General features: G+C 44.2%; 1 protein-coding gene across 2 annotated transcripts in view; it reads right to left on the bottom strand.

Moving 5' to 3' along the window:
* The window catches only part of Mrrf (mitochondrial ribosome recycling factor), a 50,352-nt gene that overhangs the window by 10,122 nt on the left and 16,924 nt on the right, over positions 1–23,306 (bottom strand). For both annotated transcript variants that reach the window (XM_021656768.2, XM_060390058.1), the window contains exon 5: positions 17,748–17,839. In XM_021656768.2, the coding sequence (XP_021512443.2) occupies positions 17,748–17,839 (92 nt within the window). The remainder of the gene's footprint in view (positions 1–17,747; positions 17,840–23,306) is intronic.

The following is a 23,306-nucleotide window of genomic DNA, read 5'->3' as shown; positions in this document are numbered from 1 at the left end:
CCATGCTACTTAGAAGATGCAGACATGACCTCTCCTCAAAATCCCCAGCTGTTTAATGGGAATCCAACGGGTGAGAGGAAACTAAATAAAATGAGAATGTGACTTATTTAGCATTGACCCTGACCCATTTTATTTTATTTTGTTTTTTTGAGATAGGGTAACAGCCCTGGCCATCCTAGAACTCACTTTGTAGCCCAGGCTAGTTTTGAACTGAGGTCTGTCTGCCTCTGCCTCTCCCAAGTGCTGGGATTAAAGGCGTACCATACCCAGATAAATGCCAGTTTTTATTATCAGCATCCTCATCATATTGACAAGTGTAAACTACAAAGAAAGGCATTTTAACACTGACAGCAGTTACTGTTTCATATTTAATAATCGTAACCATCCAGCAAAGCAACTCAGCATAAATGCCTTGCCTTCCTTTCTCCATCTTATAAACACCAAGTGCTAGGAGCTGAGGTAATGGGTTAGAATTTCCTCCTAAGGAAATTTGCTGAAGAGAAGCAACAAGTGGGGACAGGGAAGGGGTCACAGACAAACTCAGCTCAGCTCAACAGGCCTGTCACAGGGAAATGAATCTAAATGTGGCAGGTCACTAGGTACACTCACCGCTGCTCTGGGTCTCTTGCTCACAGGCACAAGCAGGAACACATGCTCCTCACCCTGAGGTTAGGCTACAAACTTGCATGCTCTAAGGAAATGTGGGTAAAATGCTGTATATCATCTCAGGGCAGAGGCTTTCAGAGGCCACACGTGTTTCTCTGGATCACAGTATGAGCTGAGGTAGAGCCTCCATCAGCCAGGTCCAGGACGACAACTGTAAAGCACAGCACCTAACGCCCCCACGTCTACCGTTACAATCCATGGAGAAGAGTTATAAACTATGGCAATTTGGAGATTGCTTGTTACTGCAGCACACTCCACTCTATCCTAATACATCTCACTATATCTGAAGAGTAAGTTTAAATTTCTAGTGCTGGCAAGGGCTGGAAGGATTTCCAAGAGAGGGCATGTACAAAAGCTTTGAGGTGCAAAGAAACCATGTTTCATTTGAAAACCAGAAGGAGCAGACAAGAACAACAAAGAGCAGATAAGCAACAAAAAGCCAGGGTGGAAAGCCACATCCTGGATGGTCTTATTAGATCATGTACCCTGTCCTAGGCAGTGTTTCTAATGACCAAAAGCAACTTGGGGAGGAAAAGGTTTATCTGACTTATACTTCCATATCACAGTTCATCATCTAAGGTAAGAACTCAAACAGGACAGGAACCCAGAGGCAGGAGATGATGCAGAGGCCATGGAGAGTGCTGCTTACTGGCTTGCTCCTCATGGCTTGCTCAGCCTGCTTTCTTACAGGACCCAGGACCAGCAGCCATGGATCACCCACAATGGGCAGGGCCCTCCCCAGTCAATCACTAATTAAGAAAGTGTTCTACAGGTTTGCCTGCAGCCTGATTTTATGGACGAATTTTCTCAGTTGAGGCTCCTTCCTCTCCAGTGACTCTAGCTTTGTCAACTGAACATAATACTGGCCAGCACAAATCCCATTTTTATAGGTGAAAAAAAAAATGAGGTCCAACCCACCAAGTGTCATATCTTTATTGCTGTTAGGAGTTCTTAGAGATGGGCTCTCACTACATCACCCAGTCCACCTAGAAATTATGATCCTCTTGCTTCAATCTCCTGAGTGCTCTGATTAGAGGCACGTCCCGCCAGGCCCAGCCAAAGCGTGGTGCAGTGTGTGAAGTCAAACCTGGAACGGCCTGTCTCAAAAGCCACTGACTGGTCCTAGTATAACAAAATGCTCTGTCCTGAGGTGGCATCGCTGGCAATGCTTCTTGACCCTCAGATCAACAACTGTGAGTAAGCCGAGTAAGCACAGCCCCAAGTTCTGGGTACATGCTCCGTGTGTACCAGCGAGGGTGTGCTAAATATGTCACAGCCTCTGTTTTCCCCCACCACAAAACAATTTTAAGTAAAGACAACCTCTGAAGACAAAGCAATCAGCTGAGTCAGTGACCTCACCAACCCCCTGCAAACTCCTCCTCTCAAATTAAGAGACCCATTCTTTCCAAAAGAGAAACTGAGTCTCAGGGATGGTAAGTGACTAGCCCACAGGCTTGAGTGACAGGACTGGGAGTCAAACTTCGATCTTTCTGGCCTGTATCCTTGTAATCTATTTCAAATAAATCATGAACTTTTGCTTCCAGGCAGAAAGCTTTCAAAGTCGTAATACGAAGCTTGGGGCTGAAAAGGACAAAACCACCATGTCAGGAGTTTAGGGATTTGGATCTGATCTTGTTACTTTTATGGTTTTTAATTCACTGAACAAAAATCATGCTGACATGTTTAGGTCTCTTTTTTGTTTTGCCAAAGCATATGTCAGTATAAGGAAGGAACAGGAAAATTAAAACTTGATCCACGGATTCAAAAAACACAATCCTGATGAAATACTAGGAGGGGCAGGAAAGAAAGGAAGCTAAGGCTGGAAGAAATGTCTTAAACCTCTCCAAAAAGACCTTCTTGAAGTACTTCACTCTTGTATTTCATACAAAATTTGCAATAGGTATCGCACTGTTGAGAAACCTTTAATAAAGAAAGCTAACTAACTTTTCATTGCTTTGTTTATATTTCAAACAGAAGAAAAAAACACACATTTATTAAAAAACATAAATTCAGACTCAAGAAACGCTCAAAAATAAAAGGCTTTATAAAAAACGAAATCATTATATGTAGCGTGGCCTTACTACAATATATTATTTTACATAAATGTTATATCACCACCATTAATATTGGTTTCTAAGTGTAGCAGTGGTTAACTTTTATTGACATTGTCAAAACGTTTGTTTTAGGATTCAAATACACAGCCAATTGTCAAAAAAAATATATAAGGAGAAGTAAGAATAGAGACGAGGTGAGAGGAGGTGGGGGATGCTGGGTAGGAAGGGCCAGCAGGAAGAAGGCAGATGCGCTGGCAGCTCCTGAGCCTTTACTGTGAATAAACACAAAAGCAGACAGACCCATCTCTGTCACCCAGAAGATAGTCATCCATGAGAAAGCTGCTTCCTCTTTGAGTCTCAGTTTCCTTACATCAAAGAGGATGAAAAAAGGCGCCTTAGAGAGCAACTCAGAGAAGCAGATACAACAAACAGAGCGCCAGAAGAGACAGCAGCATACAGTAGCCTCGGTACACGAGAGTGCTTATGGATGTCTTAATCAAACAAATTTAATTATTTCCTCGTGAAGCAACAAGGGCACATCTGTTTCAGAAAAAGAAACATACGACATTATATTATGGAAATATCCTAATCCCTTTCCAGTCCAATGATGAATACATCTGATCATCTGTGGCTCACATTCATGGGGCTCTGGCAGTGTACTTGCGTTTGTATTCCAGGCGCCTTCGTGGCCATTCTGAACTGCTGCACACTTGCCTCTCAAGCAACTGCAGAGGCCCTTACGCTCCGTGCTAGAACCTGCACTGGCTGACACACACTACCGAAGAGGCATGCCTGGTCCTGTCCCAGAGACTGAAGAGCAGCACCATGACTGGAAGGGAGAAAGCAGGAGGTGAAGACTATCTAAAGTGAGGAGGCCGGAAGGGCTGACAGGTGCGAAGCCACACGAGTCCTCCGGTGCCATATGAGTCATGTATGCAGTGGGATGTGACTCAGATACATACAGACGCGGACAAACCCAAGTGAAACAAGCCCAACTCAAACGGACACATATTGTATGACTCCATCTCTTTAAGGTTTCTAGAGCAGTCAGAGTCATAGAGGTAGAAAGGAGAATGGTTTCCAGGACTGTGTGTACACAGAACTCTTTGCTATACTCACGTCTACTTTTACAGGATGAAAAGTACTGACACTTAAAAATGACACTTTTTTTTTGGTTTTGGTTTTCAGAGACAGGGTTTCTCTGTGTAGCTCTGGCTGTCCTGAAACTCACTCTGTAGACCTGGCTGGCCTCGAACTCAGATATCTGCCTGCCTCTGCCTCCCAAGTGCTGGGATTAAAGGCGTGTGCCACCACAGCCCACCGCACAATTTTTTTTAGGAGGAGGATTCCTAGCAGATTGTTTCTACAAACAGCATGAAACACCGTAAGAGTCTCAGGAAGCAAAGTAAACCCAACTAGAGCTATATTTGTGTAGACAGCCATGTGCGTGCCATACCTAAGGAGAGGGAGTCTGTGCAGACACTCCTGGGCACAGAGAGGGGAACTGGAGACCCACCCTGTAGCAGCTTCTTGGCTGAGTGATGAAGACAGCAGGCTTTTCCGCTAGGGTCACAAAGCCTCCCAGCACGAGGCAGGGGTTTTGGCTGAACTGGCGGGGTCATACTCTGTTTGTACAAACTCTGCCAGGCAGGTCTTCCAGTAACATCCTGGATGGGGGCCTTCCTGCAGAATTCCTTGAGCATGTTCCCATGAACAATAACCAGAGGGCATGCCCCGCTAGTAACCACCACACAGAAACGCACTGGCCGAAATGATACTTCCCATTGTTTCCACGGAGTGGGACACGTGTACAAAGCTATTTGCCACCAGGGAGATCCCTATTGAGTTGGGTCATTACAGCAAAACCCCCTCATGATGTCCTTGGTCACTTAAAAGGTGCCATTAAACACAGAAAGATATGCTTTTAAGCCAAGAGGCAGAATCCTAGAGCTCTGCCACTTGCTGGCTTCTGAATACGAATTCAACCTCTCCAAACTCAGTTTCTTCACGCTTAGAATGAGGGCACGGCTATTGCTAAGAGGAGGAGCCAAGGATGACATGAAATGCTGGGTGGTAAGGGCTAGGCACTCCGCCAGCCCATGTGCGCTGCAGGAGTGCTGCCCAGGGCGGCTCCACTGATTATTCTAACCACAGAATCTCCAGGTCTCGGGGACAAGAACACGAGAGTGGTGAGGGAGAAAACAGCTGAAAAGGATCTGGTTCCTTAGGCTTTTGGGTGTGGAGTGGACGGAGAGAAGCAAGGGGTAAGAAGAACAGAGGGCCAAGCTGGTGGCACAGCCTGCAAGCTCTGTTACTTGGGAGGCTAAGGAAAGAGGACTGCCAAGTTCAAAGCCTTCCTGGACTACAGAGTGAGTTCAAGGCCTGTCTGGGCAACTTTGTGAGATCCTGTCTCTGAACAAAGAGTAGAAAGAGGGCTGGGATATAGCTCAATCATGGGGTACTGGTCTAACGTGGGAGGTCCTGGGTTCAATACCCAGTACTACCAAGAAAAGAACAGGAAAGAGAGGACAGCAGCAGGCAATGGGGCCGCAGAGGCCAGGACTTCTGCTCCAACAGGAGAGGTAGCAGTCTAAGAAGGCAGCTGCATTCTGGGAAATAGCATACAAAACATATCTCTGCCAATTCCAGAGAAAGCGCTTGCCACCCCCTCACTGGACCAGCTGGGAGACTTCCCTCCAGCAGGAGCATGGACCTGCACTCAGCAGCAGGCGCATGCCTTGCTTTATTGTTTGCTGGCGGGAGCCTCTCAATGCGTTGGGGCTTCCAGCCCTGAAGGAAATGCTTTCATTTGTGGAGCTCAGCCACATTTCCTCTGCTTCTAGGTACCCCACCCATCTCCCTAACCCCTCTTACATACGCTGAGGTCTTATAAAGACCTCAGACCAAAGAGAACCATACAGCGGGAAGGATTCCTACCACCTATGCTTACAGAAAGAAAAAGGGGAAGAGGTCAGGGGGTCCCAATTCCAATTCCCAGATGAATGGTCTCCTTTAAGTCACTCATCTCTTCAGTGGGCCAGCAAGGAATGGAACCCAAGCCCTGCATAAGTGGACAAAACCCTTGCTGAAGCTCACACAGTGCACACATGCACACAGACACACCACACACACACACCCATACCACACACACCAACACACACAGACACATATCTGGAGACACACAGCCACACACACATACACACGTACAAATGAACATGTTTGATGTCAGTTCTGCCCCAGACAGTCTGAGTAGCCATGGACACTGGTTTTTCCTCTCTGAATTGCAGCCATCATCTGGTAGAACACTTGACGCAGGTCTCTGAAGACAATGACAGGGTTTGAGGTCAAGATCTTTCATGTCTTCAGCTTGTCTCAATTTCTCCTGGCTGACAAACATGTCTAACTCTATGCATTAACTAGATTATTTGAGAGAAATAAGCCAATGAACGTGATGGTACATACTGATGTGCCCATAAACATTATTCACTGTTACTTTCTCATCTAGTAAACGCAGGGCTGGGGTTAGGGTTGGTTAAAAATGCTGCCTTCTGGGCATTAAGATGACTCAGCTGGCAAGCGCACTTACTGCCAAGTCTGACAACCTGAGCAGGATTCCTGGACCCTTGGAAGGAGAGAACCAACTTCTGAAGGTTTTCCTCTGACCTCCACACACGTGCTGTAGCACACAAACTGTAAGCAACACAAGTAAACGTTTTTAAAACATCGTCTTCCACAAAGAGCAAGGAGAGGTGCTGGCTAAGGAAAAGCATATGTAGGCACTAAACAAGTTGTCAAATCATAAAGAGTAAAGAATGGAGGGCTAGGGTATAGATCATGGCGGAGCACTTGCCAAGCATGACAAAGCCCCACTTTCCACACCCAGCACCAAAATGGGAAAGAAACCAAAAGGAGAACCCCAAGGACTACTATGAACATTTCTGAAAACGCACAACAGCACTAGGAAGAGCAGGGTGCACACAGTGGGTGCTCACACTTATTTATACCACCAACACTGGTCCTATTAATACATACTTAATCCATGCTAAGTCCCATTCCTAGGGGCTAGGATACATAGATTAATACAATGGAAAAACTCCTCCTCTTCTCAAAGCACTCACAAAGGGGAGATGGACAGTAGATAAATAAATGTACAAAATGGCTTATGTTTATAAATACGATCAAGCAGGGCAAAGAGATAGGGAGGACCTTGCTATCCACGGTATGCTGACATTCTCTCAACTGTATCTGCTTCATTATGACTCTTGACACTTTTTTTTTCTGCCAGTAATGATAACATCTGCACAGCTCTTGCCAAGCTCTAAGCTGATGCATGCTGTATGTATTAACGCAGTGAATGTCACAACACTCCAGTGACTTTAATGTATGACCTGGTGTTACGGAGTATAAAGCAGATGAAGCACAAGGCCTAAGTTCCTGCTACACTGAACCCAGTGTGGTCTGAGTCCTGAATTTCAAGCGTTCTGCTCCATTCCTCACGGTTGGTTAGCCAAATCGAGCAGCTAAGCTTACAAAGTGCGCTGCACACCAAGATCTTCTTAGATACGTAACAGGAAGAGACAGTTTCTGAACTCGCCTGAAGAATGAATGGCCCTGCAAGAAACAGTGGGAATGGTGGCAGGGATAGGCAGGCAGAGTACCAGCAACTGCTAAAGTACAGTTTGAAGCCGCTCGGCCCAATCAGATCGTCACGTCTTCTGGCTTGCTTTTCCTTTTAAGATTTCCAACATATACACGTGGACTGTGTAATGAAATGGCTTTACCAGTATTTCCTGGAGTGTGCCAATAACACACATTCTCCCTGTAACAGGACTTATAAAGTGAGGCCAGAGCTAAATGGAACAATAGATAATACAGTTAGAACGTGAACTCCAGAAGCAGACGGATTCGAGTCTGAAAACGGCTCTTCCGCTCACTAATCTGTGACCTTGGGCAAGTTATTTAAACTTTCCAACCCCAGTTTCCTTGCTTGTACTATAGTCACTTCAAAAGGATGTTTCTCAGTAACTGGAAATAAATAAGACAACTATGAAAAGTCATATGCAAAATAATAAAACAGAGCAACCTTTGGTACTGGAGATATTAAATCCCCTTCACATACCGAAGTACCAGTGTTCCTTGACTTATGATGGGAATATGTCCTGATGAGTTCATTATAAACTAAAAATAGCCTAATTTGAAAATGCATTACTCCATGCACCTAGCCTTCCAGGCCTTGCAGCTTGGCAATACAGCAGTCTTTCCTTGTGATCACGTGGCTGGCATTACTAGACCAGGGAGAAAAATATTCCAAGTATCACTTCTACTGAAGACACACACACACAGTCAATTCTCATTTATTAAATTCTTTTTCCTTTTCCACTGGTGTCAAGACCTACACTGCAATCAAACAGCCCTGCTGACTCCTGCCCCTCTTTCCTTCATCCTTCAAAGGATTCTCCCAATCCTTCTCCACAAGCATAAATGCTGAGATCATTCTATCTTATACACAAAGAAAGCAGGGCTCAGAGTTTTCCCAACGTTACAGCACTTTTTTTTTTTTAAACTGGTTTTCTTAGGGTTGTCCTCCAGCTTGGCCATGGCTCTCCCTGGCTGCAAAGCAATTTTGCTCAGCATCCAACACAGCTGGGGACAATCCTACCCACCTCACACGGCCTGTTGTCATGGGCAAATTTTCTGGAGAAATCATGTATATATCTGTTTGTGGGAATCAGCCTGAGGGAAAGGTAGCTGAGACTTCTTGTTATCTTGGAAATTATCTGGTCTGATTCTGAGAGGAATTCTCCTTTGATTGCCTCAGAACTTTGGTCTGGGGGAGGAAGCCAGCCAGGAATCAGATCTACTATCCAACATTCAGAGGATTAGAGAGAGCTAATCATGGCAAATACCCAATGAGAAGCCTCGAGAGGAAAACAGTCACTGGGTGGGGAAGATAGCTAAGATCTCTGCCTTTACCAGAAACATAGAACCAATCTAGACCAGACTTTCTTATTTGGATATACCTTCTAGGGATGGTCTTGCTCACTGTAATTCATATTCAAAGAATAAATCAAGTGCTTATTAACAATCACACTACAGTGCTCCTGAGCAACCTAAATTCCAAGATAATTACAACATAATGACTCAACTCCTCCCATCCCTAAAAGCAGAGCAAAAAAAAAAAAAAAAGCCATGAATATGAGGCTAGGAGAGGGGTTAGTACAGAAGAGGAAAAGAGAAAAGAAAGCACTAAGGTCTAGAAGAGAATCAGTAAACAAATAAACAAATATAAAAGGAGCCTTGATTTTACTCCCAAATAACAGGAAGGAAGGAAGGAAGGAAGGAAGGAAGGAAGGAAGGAAGGAAGGAAGGAAGGAAGGAAAAAGCTATGTCCAAGATTTGCTTAATCAGGAGAATGATTCAAACACAGAAAGACAAGGACTCAAAACGTACTGAGTACCCATGACAGATCCCAAGGAAGATGTCCACATATAATACCTGATTACTCCTCAAACCACTGACACTTTGTCTCATTTTACAGATGGAGAGACTAAATTCAAAAGAACTTACCTAGGCTCAGCACTGGACTGAGCACAGATGTCCACAGCTCCTAGCACCTAAACTGTCAGACCCTCATTACACTGGATGAGATAACTCCTAAACAGACTCCCTAGCTATTCCCAGCCAATAACCAACCATTCACAGAACAGGACTAACACAGGGCTTCTTCAGGGATAGCCTCTGCCTAGGATCAACGCAATAGCTATATTATGTAAGTGTCCTTTCTAACTTTCATCCTGTCCTTCTGTTCAGACCTATTGTCAGGGCTGTGCTGTCTTCTTCTCACTGTCTCTCAGCCAGGACGTGTCTTACACATTTAATCCTCAGTGTCTGTTTCCCAGAGAATCCAAGCTGGTATATTCCCACAGCAGAGTGACTGGGGACACTGTTCAGGGACAGAACATTTGCCTGGCACGTACAAAGCTCTACTCCTGGGAAAAAGCAGTGCTACCTGAGGATCAAACCTAAGGCTTCATAAATATTAGGAAAGTCCTCCCAGGAGAGCCCAGCCCGTTGCCATGCAGCACTGGCAGGCACCACTATAATGATATGATAAAAGTATGTGGTGAGATGGAGAAAGAAACAGAGAGAGAAGAGGACAGATTTATATACTATGAAGAGAAGTAGAACTGGACAGTCAAGGGTGGTGAAGAACAGCCTGATATGAGCAGCCTTCGCTGCCACCTGAGGTGTCCTTGCTGCTGCAGAGGGCCATGTCTTGGTGTGTGGCCCTGCCACAGCAGGGGTCTATGTGGCCCATGCTACTACCAAAGGCCATGCAGATGTCTGTGGTCTGGGCTGCTGCCTGGGCCCATGCTGATGTCCGAGGGCTGGACTGAGCTGAGCTGAGCTGGCCCCGCCCCTCACCTGGGCAGCTTGGAAGAGCTGGCCCTGGTGACGTGGGCCAGGGAGAACTGGCCTTGCCCCTGACTGTGGTAGCACAGGAAACCTATCCCAGATGGCTTAGGCATGGGAGAGCTGGCCCTGACCCTCACCTGGCCCAGGCCCAGATCAAGAACCTTGAGTTGGCCCACCCCAACATCTATCCCATCTATGAGCTACTAGAGTATGTGAAGGGGCCAGTCTTGCAGAACTAAAGCTTCAGGATCTCCATGACACAGAATATTCAAGAGGGATGGTGTAGCAGAAGTCAGAGGCACTCATTGCAATGAACATTTGCAAGTAAAGAAGTTTGGGCAAAAATATACTATGTGACACACCATGACCACAGCTTCCATGGAAAGATGTTTTTACTTTTTTTTTTTTACTTTATTTTTAAATTATTTTTTGTTTTCTTTTGGTGGGAGGTTTCCAAGGGTGGAGGAAGATGAGTAGGATTGGGATGCATGATGTGAAATTCACAAAGAATCAATAAAAAGTTTAAAAAGTTTTATTACATTTGCATTTGCTTATTTGTGTACTGGGGCAGGTATACGTGTGCCATAACTCACAAGTGGAGGTCAGTGGATAACTTTCGGGAGTTGGTTCCCTCCTTCCACTATGAGGATCCAGAGGATGAGGCCATGTTGTCAGGCTTGGCCACCGAGTCAGCTCCCTAACATTAAAACTAACCTAGCATCCACATGCCTCTCAGCACCTCCATCGTTACCAACCGTGCTCCAAGGTCATCGTTGTGTTGAATGGTCCCTGGATTTACCCTTTGCTTCCTTACAGAATAATCCTTACAACAGCAGCCAAAGCAAGCCTAAGAGAACCCACTCCCCTGTTAAAAATCCTTAATGGTTTCATTTCAATGTGAGTAGAAGCCAAAATCCTCATCCCAGTTTGTAAAATCTTCCAGGCCTCAGCTTCCTCAATGCACTCTGACTTCATCCCCAAGCTCTTCCCCACCCCTTCTGCCACAAGTCTTCATGCTGCTTCTCCAACCCCCAAGGCAGACTCCCCCAGGGCCTTTCCACTTGGTTTCCTCTGTGGGGTAAGATACAGGTACACTTTGCTCTCCCACATGCCTCAGTTCCCTGCTGTGTGACCACATCAGCAGAGAGCCACGAGGGTCCTCCACACTCAGTTCCCACCCTCATCAGCTCCATCTGCGGCATCCTGCGCCTTACCTGCCTCATTTTTCATGCAGAAGGACAAAACCACTCTCATTCATAAACCCCCTTCTCTCATTCTGTGTCTCTGACTACACCCTCTGCTGAAGTTCCATATGGTGAATGGCTTTGTCTAGACTGATATCCATTTTACCCTTGTCTACATTTGCCTGCATATAGAGCACACCCAGCAAATATCTATTGAATAAGTTAATGACTGTCCAGGATGCTTTCTATTTAGATGGGGAAAGAGCAAAACAAAACAAAACAAAAAGATCAAACCCTTCTACACTCTTAAAAAAGTAGATGGTGGTTGTCTGGTATCATGGGAGGAAATAGGGGTGGGTGCCAAGAGGGAAATGGGAAATAAAAACAAGTTATACCTTGAATGAAATGGTAATTACAAGGACATATACATTTGTCCAAACTCACTATCACAAAAATTTGATTTTTTAAAAATGAACTCATCATCAAATACAATTGATTTTTTATTTATCTACTTATTTTGAGACAGTGTCTCAACTATGTAGCCCTGGTTGGCCAGGAGCTCACTATGTAAACCAGGCTTTCCTTGAACTCACAGAAATATGCCGGCCTCAGCCTTCTGAGTGTGTGAGTAAAGTTATCCATCCCAGTAAGTTACCCATCTTGTACACTTCAAATAGGTTCATCTCACTAAACTTAAGATATACCTCTAAGCAGAATGAAATGATTCTTGAAGTACTGTACTTCAGATGGCACAACTGAAACACGGCATACAAACCCACTGTCACATCGTAATCCTGAGTTGAGCTTTGGAAATTAAGGTGTGTTTGCTTTTTTCAAGGTTAATTTATTTTTATTTTGTGGGTATAATTTAAAAATCATTAAAAAAAAAAAAGAAAAACAATTTAAAACAAGATATCCGACATTTTGGAAATAGTTAGTGCTAAGTGTAATATATAAACACTGAACAACCTTTAAGAATAAGGAAGCCGGGCAGTGGTAATGCACACCTGTGATCCCAGTGCTCAGAGACAGAGGCAGGTGGATCTTTGAGTTCAAGGCCAGCCTGGTCTAAAGAGCAAGTTCCAGGACAGCCAAGGCTACACAGGGAAACAAACAAAACAAATGAATAAGAAATAAACCAGATGTGGAGCTGCACATAAGATCAAACACTTAGGGTCATTTTTAGCTAGCAAGTTTGGGGTTAGCCTAGGCTATATGAGACTTTGTCTTGAAAAAAATAAGGAATTCTTATAGAAAACATGGACACACTGCTTCATTTTGGGAGAAAATAGTACAAAGCTACTTCTAAAAGAACAGGATAGGCTATTTTTACTAGAAGAGACAGCATGATAAAGTCCTACAACCACCAGGCATGGTATCACTCACCTTTAATCCTATCACTCAAGAGACAGAATCAGATGGATTTCTGTAAATTCAAGGCCAGCCTAGTCTACATAGAATAGGAGCAGCCAACAGAACATAGTGAGACCCTGTTTCAAAACAAACAAACAAAACAACCCTGGCCACAGAGCTGATCACTGCCTGGCAGCAAAAAGAGGAAAGGCCTCCAAAGCTTCCTGGCCTGACCGCTACCCGAGGGACTTCTCTTCCAGCTCCTCCTATGGATCAGAGTGGTGAATTCAGTAGACTCATTCTCAAAGAACTGAGACAGGAGTGCGATGAAGCTCAGAGCAGCTGCAGGTAGAGGAGAGCTGCTGCTGGACAACCAGAATTAGGGCTAAAAGCAAGTCTGCAGATGATCCTGAGGCCCAAGAGTTACAAATGGCCAGAAAAGGCAACTCCTCCTAGAACTAAGCTTAAAATTTTATAAACAGAAATGGATCTTAGTGACTTATTCTTCTTATTCTCTTGTATTTTCTAAACTTGCTGTGGGGTGTGTGCATGTGCCTTACACTAGCTGTGAGACCCCAAGGCCAGCACTTCAGTTCTTTGAATCTGTGTCCTTATCCCTGAAGGGAATGATGCCCTTACCTGTTTGTGAAAAGCCATGAAGGAAACGGTACCACTTGGACGGCATCAAGTGAGTTCTGCCAGGTATCAACAGCTCCAAGAACGCTGTCGCATTGTCTTCCAATAACCACAAAATTATTCCCATGGATTTAATTTTATAGATCAACCTTATAAGGTTCAGAGAGGTGAAAAGAGCTGCTGCTGCCATATAGCCTAATAGAAGAGCTGGATCCCAATTCAGAATACATGTGGTGGCGGGCTTCAAACCTAAGCACTGTACTCTTGTGCCTCCCTGCTTAGCAGGCACCTGACAGCTCCAGGCAGAGTAGTGCCCACCTTGTTAACCCTTCCTTGCCCCACGGTTAGCCCTTCCTCACTCCTTAACGGTCAGTGTCAATGTATGAGAGACAATGTACGAGGTTTCTTTACTCATAACACATAATACTATTTATTGTCTCTCTTAACCTCATGAAATCTCTTCCTATCGCTGTGTACTCTTTCACCTACCTTACAAATAATAAACTTAAACATAGCAAGCTACTAGAGCCATATGGGAGTCACTGCCAAAACCTAGGGGAAACTTTGTTCTTTTCACTTTAAAATCAGCTTGTGTGCCCTCACATGACACAGCCTCCATAATAAAGAACAGACCATTCATTTTTTATCTGGAAAACTACCAAACACATAATTCAGTAAGGGGCCTCATGACCCTACCACCTTGTCAAAGAGAAGAAAGTATATAAAAAATGAGGTTTGCAGGAGCAGAGGGTTTTGGTCTGTCAGCTTTCTCTTGGATTACATCCATTAGCCAAGATAAAATAATGTAAGAACTAATGTAACGAATCCCCGTGTCTTTGAAAATAAAAGTTGAACACACTGATCCTTCAAACTTACATTCGACATCCCAAGGGCGACTGTCGACTCCAGTGGGGCTGCAGAGCTGTGTGTTTTGTCAATCTGGTCTTTCAAATAAAAACGTGATAAGTGCTTGCACTGCTCTGAAAAGAACCCGAGTCAACAGTGGACATGAGCAACACAAATTCACAGCACTGCAGAATCCGGGGACTGTGGAGGGACCTGGCCGACCTGGAGATGGCCTTCTCATCTGGAGCAGTGGGCAGCCAAGGCTCAGCAACGAGACATGGCCTGCAAATCTGCAGACAGGAGTCTAAGAACCACAGAATGGAGATGCGGACTACAATCTATTCCTCTTGCAATATTTAACCCCCACCCGACCCTTTTTTTTTTTTTGAGATAGAGTTTCTCTGTATAGTCCTGGCTGTCTTGGAACTCTCTCTGTAGTTCAGACTGGCCTCAAACTCTGCCTGCCTCTGCCTCCTGAGTGCTGGAATTAAAGGTGTGTATCAACATTCCTGGCCCTAAAAGTAATTTTTAAAGGTTTATTTTTATTTACATGTACATGGGTGTGTGTGTGGTTGTATGCCAAATGTGTGTGGGTACTCAATGAGGCCAGAAAAGAATGTCAGACCCCTCTTTGAGCTGAAGTTATGGGTACTAGGAACTGAACTTGGATCTTTTGGAAGGGCAGGAAGCATTCCTATGAGCCATATCTCCAGCCCTTCCACTTGTAAATCTTGCTCTAACATTCATGAGTACTTTCAGCACTTTCCAGAATTATTCATCTGAATAGAGAGTAACAGAAAAACTTTCAATTCTTAGGTCCTGCCCATTAACTACTGATCATATGATCTTGGGCAATCTCTTCATTTCTCGGAGCCTCAGAGCCTTTTGTCTATGCAATGTGGGTCACTGGAGCTTTCTCAAACAAGCTGGTGGTAAATACAAAGAAGACGCCCGACAAATGGCCGACGAGTGAACGTAAGGTCTATGTGTGCCCAGCAGAACCTGGTACAGACACATGCTCAGCAGATGCTTCCCAAGCACACATGTACCAGGCTTGAACCCCAGTCTGTCTGGCTGCTAAACACATGCTTATACTGCCCAATTCACACGCTGGCAGAGCAGAGTGCCAACTCAGTTTTATATGGTATGAAGAACACACCTATTTTCTGGCTATACGGCAAGAAAGAGCTCAGTCAGGGAAGTTCTTAGCTTGCTCGGTGTTATGGCTGCTTCTCGTGGCTAAGTGTGGTGGTACAAACCTGTAACTCACAGCACTCTGAAGCCGAGGCAGGGTGGTCTCCCTGAACACATAGCAAGACCTCATTATTAAGAAAAAATAAAATAAAAATCTTGGTGCTACCACGACACTTTGCCATCAAGGAAACCTGGGCAGAGCTCCCAGCTTTAGTAGAAACGAAGGCCTCAGAGGCACTAGTTTACCTCTTAGAGCCAGTCATGTGTCAACTGAAGCAATTTCCACAAAGTAATACAGCATGTCAGGTGGCACAAAAGGAACCGCAGGCAGCCCACGTCCCTTCTAGTGAGTTGGAAGATGAGATTCGTTTGCTTCACAAAATTCAAATGCCCCTTCCTTTCTAAATCCTGCTTTTACAAATCCCCAAATTTCTCTAACGTTTTAAAAAGGCTTTAAAAAATAACCATGTGTAGGTGTGCTAGGTGCATGCGTCCATGTGCACCATGTAAGTGCAAGTGCTCAAGAGGCCTGTGGGAGTGGGAGTGGAAATGGTCCTCATTCGGTGTATATGTCTGAATGCTTAGACCCTGGTTGGTGGAACTGTGGAAGGATGTGAGGGTGTGGCTTTGTGAGGAGTGGGGCTGGCTCTGAAGTTTCAGAAAGACTCTTGCCATCCTCCTGTACACTCTGCTCTCTCTTTGAGCTCTCAGCTGCTGTTCCAGAGTCATGCCCACCTGCCCGCCACACTTCCTGCTATGACGGTAACAGATGCCTATCAGCCCCAAATAAACTCTTCCATGTATAGGCTGCCTTGGTCATGGTGTTTTTTCATAGCAAGAGTAACGAAGACAATACCAGAAGGCAGATCAGACCCCTTGGAACTAGAGACACAGTTGTAAGCTTTCTAATGTAGATGCTGGGAACAAGCCAGGTCCTTTCTTGCAGTAAGTGAACCATCTCTCCAGCCCTCCTCCTCCAGCTCTGTGCCCTGCTGATTTTTCATAGACATCACCACCATTGGACATTACATTGAGAGTTTACGATATCTGCTCAACTATCAGGTCAGTTCCAAAGGAACAAGTTTGTTTTGTTTACTGCTGCACCCTAATAATTAGGAAAGGACTCGGCTTACAGTTAGTACTTAGTATTTGTTGACCGGCTAAACAAAACGATCCAGTGGGAGGCACTGTGTAGGAACTGGGGCTTAGTGCTTCTGCTCGTATCCCACCCGGAGTGCCGCAACTTTGACTGTTCTTTTTGTCCACTCTGTCTCCTAAATTCCATGTTAGTCAGCCATGACAGACACACTCACGTCCCTACCAGGTCAATCCTTTCCCTCAACCCATCCAACGGCTTCTCATTACTTGTTCCTCCTTGGCTGTCCAAGCCCTAATCTCACTACCCTGTCTAGAGCTTCAGACACACCTGATTTTCTTTTACTCAAACATGCAGCCATCCTGTTGGTTCTTCTGAGGAAGAGTTTCACTGTGTAGACTAGGCTGGCCTTGAGCGTGTGATCGTGCTGACCCCACTTTCCAAGCATTATCATTTACTTTAATTAAAAAAAAAAATTATTATTGTGGGGATTGCTGCCACAGCGCTCCTGTGGAGACCAGAGGACACTTCTGTAGAGTCAGTTCTCTCTTTCCACCTTTACATGGACTCACAGATTGAATTCAGACTGTTGGGCTTCTGTCAGACAAGAATTTTTTTTTTTACCCACTGAGTCACCTCATCAGCCCTGTCTTCTCTTTTGCAATTTAGGAACAAAGCTCTATTTTTATTCATTTAAACCTCCATTAAAAAACAAAACAAAAGCCACAACTCTGGACTTATGCCTTTAATTCTTCAATTACCAAAGAACAATGTAAAAATAATTCGACAGGGAATATGGGGTTAGAGTTGACAAGTGTCAAGTTGCTTTCTGATCTGAGGACTTTGCGCTTGCCACTCTCCCTTCTTGGAATGTTTCCTTCAGACTGATGATTCCACCTCGTCATCAGGTAGAAACATTAGCTCCTTACAGAATCCCCCCACCCTAAAACCGCCCTTTCCGTTCTCTCTCCCACCAATCACTCTCACTTGAATACTGGTGGCTTTTCCTTCCTCCTAGACTTTATTTCATTTCTTCTGTAATGACTGCGTGCTAACCCATCCTAACTTCCCAGGCAGAAGGTGTGTAAGTGTTCTTCAGGCTCACAGCTGCAGACCAAGCACTTAGCACACACAGGCATTCGGTAAGTCAGTGGGTACCAGCAAACTGATCCACAGCAGAGCCAGGGTGAAAGAAGCAGGTAAGTGAGCAGCCACTGGCCCAAGAGTGCGGCGAGGTACTGGTTCCCATCCAAGGACAACTACCCCACATCACTGAAATACATGGATTTCAGCCAAACTTACTTAGGAATGGGTACTCGAATTAATGTTCCTTCCACTTCTGGGTTCAGATTCATTCCACTTTCTCTTATAGCCTTGATAGCTGCAGCTGTACACTGAAAACCAGATCAAAAGGTAAACAGAATTAGTAAATAATTATTACCAGATGCAAGCCCTCTGTCGATAACTGGCAACCCATCTTGGCAGAACATGGAAACATTTAGTTCTGTTACCAGTAAGATCAGGAAGTTACACTGGTGTAGAGTGCTTTGATCAAGCTGAATAGCAAACTATGTCCACTCCTGGTACCAGCGTATTGCGGAAGGAAAAAAAGAAAGAAGAAAAAATAAAAAGAAAACAGCTCTGCTTCTTTGAAAAGATTTCAATGGTTTGAGGCAACACAGATCAAAACCACAATAAATCCTCAAGGGAGGAGGGCTGGTCTGTGCAAAGATCGGTGCAAAGACAGATGAAAGATTTCATACGTTAAAAATTCCAGTTGACATTTTACACTCAAAATATACCAGTGCCGATGTGGAATGAGTAAATAAATTTAACTCATTCGCATCTACCCTCATACCAAACTCCCTCATACTTTGGAATGAGCAGTAAACCTCCACTGGCATGCACAGCAGGAAAAACAGAATGGTAGAAGAGTGAAAGCACAGGTCTTGGAATCAGAAAGACTTCATTTGAAATCCAGGCCTGAGACCAGGTACCTTGAGCAATAAATATGACATTCACACCAATTATCACTAAGACAGTGAGATAATGTAAGCATGCACCTTCATCAGACTGGCACAGTTAATACTTAGTCAGGGGCAGTTGGTATATGAACAAACCATCTCCACGTTCTGAACATGTATAAAGTCCTCAAACGAAAGGCGGAGTTAATGTGAACGTCACCCTGACACACTGCAGTCCTAACATCCTTCAGGAACTTCTCTCAAGCTCACTCACCGGTACACAGGTTCCCTTGTCCAGCCTCGTCTTTGAACAAAGTGTTGACTGCACCCTGTCTTAAAGGCAACAGGAAGTGGGTGGAAGAGATTTCTACTGGATGACAGTGAACTCACAGGAACAAGGCTTTTGGTATGTTCAAAAGAACCTTACTTTCTCCAGAGCTGATCCATGCCTCTCGGATTCAAAGGCCAATCCCTGTCCATGAGTTCCTCTCCAGCTCATACATATGAAAGGCATGGAGGGTGTTACATACCTATTTTACTTTTCCAAGCATGTCACTGTTACTGTTTTAGAGAGGTACCAAAACAAACAAACAAACAAACAACCTTCCTGTTCCATCTTTAAATGATCTTTTAATAATCTTTTAATTCTACACCTACATAAAGTCAAAATGGCAAACCAGAACATCCACACAGAGATGTGTAAAATCTAAGTGTGTGCAGAATATAAGTATGGCCAATGATAAAAACAGAAAAATTCAAAATGGTGCTTCTGACCATAGCCTCTTAGTGTTGGAGAGGGATCTCTGTCATAATCCATCCGTTTATTATGAACAAAGGGCCTACAGGGCTAAGTGAAATCCTTTAGACTAGATAGTATTCTTTGACAGCCCAAGAAATACTCAATACAGAGACAACCTTTCAAGCTTTAGTTACTTGCTCAGGAGTAAGGACAGGCGGAATTGCATTTAGTGTAATGTTACTTATCTATACTTTCATAGATCCTCAAGCTCAGTTAATTATTACTTAAGGAAATGACTATGAACAATAAATACGTATAAAAGTGCAGCTGCTCACTGGTTGCGAGCACTTGTTGCTTTTACAGAGGAGCCAAGTTTGGTTCTCAGCACCCATGTGGCAGCTCACAGTCATCTGTAGCTCCAACAGCAGTAGCCCATCACCTTCTTCTGGCTCCTGTGGGGACTGCATGAATATAGTACATATATAAGCAGGCAAAACTCTCACTCGTAAAAGTAAAATTAAACAAGCAACTTTTTGCAAGAAACAGCTGCCCTTAATAAAACCATTCACGTACAGAGCTCAGAGTACCCTACCCCCACATAGAACCTCCTCACTATAGATGGCTATGAGCCCCGACTTTAGAGAGGCAGCTTTATCTACCATCTCCCAGCTTTCTACAGCTTCTCATCACAAACCGATGACACACTGCTGAAACACCCCCTACCACCTCCAAGCTCCTTCTCCGTCCGGCCCAAGTAACACCATGCAGCCTTCCCCTGTAGGTGCAAGTACTTACTACTGACATTCAGCTAGGCAGGAAGCATGTCTCAGTATCTCCACCCTTGCAGAAGAAGGCCAGTGAAGTACAAGGTAAGGGTGCAGCAAAAACTTGATGAATGAATACTATTAGTAATCCTGTTTAAATCTGCTAGAAAATGCATCTCCTGACTTCACCTCAAAACCTTACTTTACAGTTTAGTTTTTGTATGTCTTCATACTTGGGGGAAAATATTAATTGAGATTTCTTATAAAGAAATCCATTGAAAGTAATTCTTCTCATTTATCCTAAGTATGTATATTTTGATTTGACATGGTAGGACACAGACCTTAAAAAAACCATAATCATTTCCCTAACAGTACATTTAAACTATTCATGAGTCAAATAAAACAAAACAAAAAGGCATACATGCATATACAATTTCCATCCCTTATCTTAGCCTTTACTCCATCACTGGAGGGGGACAGTGACCAGTATCAAAAGGGCAGACTGCTTGCTTTGCTCTCAGTATTAACCAACTGGTTATGGCTGCTGGAATACTGTGATTGGAGAAAGATCACTGACCCCATCATAGGGACAAGCAGAGAAGAGTTCCACAATCAATTAACAATGCCTGCCCTTGCTGTTCTTAAGCTAACCCACCAAGATGGACACAGAATGGCAAAATGTCTGTAGGCAGGTAAACAAACTCTGTAAATGCCATATCAGTTATTGGCCTTCCATTTTGTTTATACCTCCATGAGTCCCTAAAATACAAGATACATGAAAACGGGCCTCTAGTGTCTCTTAATCATCAATGAGTTCTTGCCCCTACCCCCCACATAGAACCTACTCACTACAGATGGTTGTGAGCCACCATGTGATTGCAGGGAATTGAACTCAGGATCTTTGGAAAAATAGCCAGTGCTCTTAACCTCTGAGCCATCTCTCCAGCCCCGGGGACCTACTCAAAAGACACTAGTGAATGAGTGGAGGATGGTGAAAGGAGCACCAGCCTCTGTGTCAAGCAGAGCAATGTTCAACAGCAGTGTAAAGCTAGGAGGAGCTCCCTTCTCTGAGCCTGTTACCTCATGTAAAAAACTGAACAGTTGTGTTCATCTTACTGCTGACGGTGTGTCTTACTGCTCATGGTGTGAAATAAGCTGTAGGAAAGGGCCTGCCAACCCAGCAGAGATTTGCTGCACATCAGTTCTCATCAATCCACTGAAAAATAATGGAGACCACTGATATTTGTGGTTGTTGTTATTGTTCTTTGCTTATTCAAGCGATGCTATGCATTTTGTTTTGTTTTTTCCACTTTTCTTTCCCATCATTAGCTGTAGTTTCAGGTGTGTTTAGGGAAGAAAGCAACTATGTGCACCATTTATTAAGAAGAATATATGCTAAACAAATGCAACATTTTTTTTTTTTTTTGCCTTCAATGTGTTTGAAAGATTATGCATGTAAATCTGCATTGTGTCACAACAGCATGACACAGAAATGTTCAGATCTGGAAAGAAAGCCAAATGCACGTGAAACAGAAAGGGATTCTATAAACACAAGGAGGATTAGCTCAGCATTCTGAAGCTATGAACCCCGGTACTCTATGGGCAGCTTCTAAAGCTGGAGGAAGGAAATGTTTAGTTAGAGCTGTTTGTTTAATGTATACAGCAGATGAGATAAAGAAATTCAAAGGACAACATAACTCCCACTTCCTCAGTGTGCCTGTTCATGGACCCCTCTACTGAGACGCTGGTAAACATTTGCCCAGAACCCAGGGAACTGCACCCTAGAGAAACGGCAAAGAGACTTTAGTTGAAAGATGAAAAAAACACTCCAACTTCCTAGGAAAAAAATTAAGCAGTTAATACCTCCTCCTGCCTCATAAGAGATGCTCTGGTGGCCAATCAGGTCCTACTTCTCTGAATATCATTTGCTTTTAATAACAGAAGTGGCTGGCTCTGCAAAGCAATCTGCCTGATGAGGTCTTCAAGCTGTGTAATTAGGAGGCTATTCCCTAAATTGGCCTACTGTGCCTCTGGGATTAGATGAACAGGGCAGAGAGGCCTCAGTAGTTCAGAGGGGCCAACAAGGGAAAGAGCTGACCATTCCCTTTTCATCCATTTCTATACTTCTCAGTAACGCCATGAATGAGTACTTCTCTTCCATAAATCTAGCAACACATATCCACCAACTTAAGGACAACATATGGAGTGCTTCCATGGGCCAGGCACTGTGTTTGATCTGGACACAGTGAATATGTTATATATGACTCTTCTACTGAAAGCTTACAATCTAGTAAAAAAGTGACACCTACATTGTAATTCAAAGCATGAGTGGTGAACACCCAATCAAAAATGCTCCAAGCCATAGGAGCAGTACCTACAAAGGCCCAGAGGATGACAAAGATATGTGTTTTAAGGCCAGTGTGCGTAAAGCAGTGTACCAGGATACAGTGCCACCGGGCTGCAAAGATTGGAAGCAGGCCACGGCTTCTGGGCCACAGGAGAGATGTTGGGCTTTTGTTTCTAAGGATCATTTGAATTATGAAAACGATACAATTCAATGTACACTTTGAAACGCTGAAGTTCACTTGGGCCGCAGGAGTCTTCTGGTTGGAAATGGCTTGTTCTGCTCCCACTGTTGAGCTAGTTTGTCAAATCCTGCCATGGACAAAACTACTGAAACAGAGACCGTGACAGGAAGGTGAGGGAATGGAGGCCCAGAGAGGAAGTAACTGTCAAAGGACAATGCCAGGTGGAGGCAGAAAGAAAACTAGACTTCAGGTTCCCCAGGTTTCTCAACGATAGCCACAAGGTTAGCTGCAATCCAGGCCAGTCTCTAAAGCCAGGCACTGCACGTATTATTCTATCTAGTTTGAAGGAAGGTAAACTCCTGGAGGGTCTTCTCCAAGTTCTCATATATTAGTCACAAAACAGGCCATACGTGGCCCATTAAAACGTTTTATTTGTCTCAAGGGTTTTCTGTTTATTTTGAGGCAGTTTCATCTGTAGCCTTGAACTCCCCCTAATCCTCCTGCCTCCACCTCCAAAGAGCTGAGATAACAAGACACAGGTCAGCACTCCTGGCTGTGCCACATTTTAAAAAAAGAAAAGTGAACTAGTCCCAAACGTTTGGAGAACAAAACATACTTCATACACCATTCCGGGTTACTAGCTTCTTTTGAAAATAAAAACTGGAGCATCTGCTCACACTAATTGCCAGGCCTCCATTTCTGCCTGACAATTTCCAGCAAGAACTGGGGAGAGGTGAGCAGAGCTAGGCCACATGATGACTTCCAAGTGTGGTGGTCCGAATGAGAACGGCCCCCTTAGGCTCAATAATTGAATGTTTGGTCCCAGTTGGTGGAACTGTTTGGCAAGGATTACTAGGCGTGGCCTT

Source organism: Meriones unguiculatus, chromosome 8 (genome assembly GCF_030254825.1).
Source record: "Meriones unguiculatus strain TT.TT164.6M chromosome 8, Bangor_MerUng_6.1, whole genome shotgun sequence".
Taxonomy (NCBI): Eukaryota; Metazoa; Chordata; class Mammalia; order Rodentia; family Muridae; genus Meriones; species Meriones unguiculatus.
Note: the sequence above shows the minus strand (reverse complement) of the source record. Positions and strands in the feature narration are given on the sequence as shown.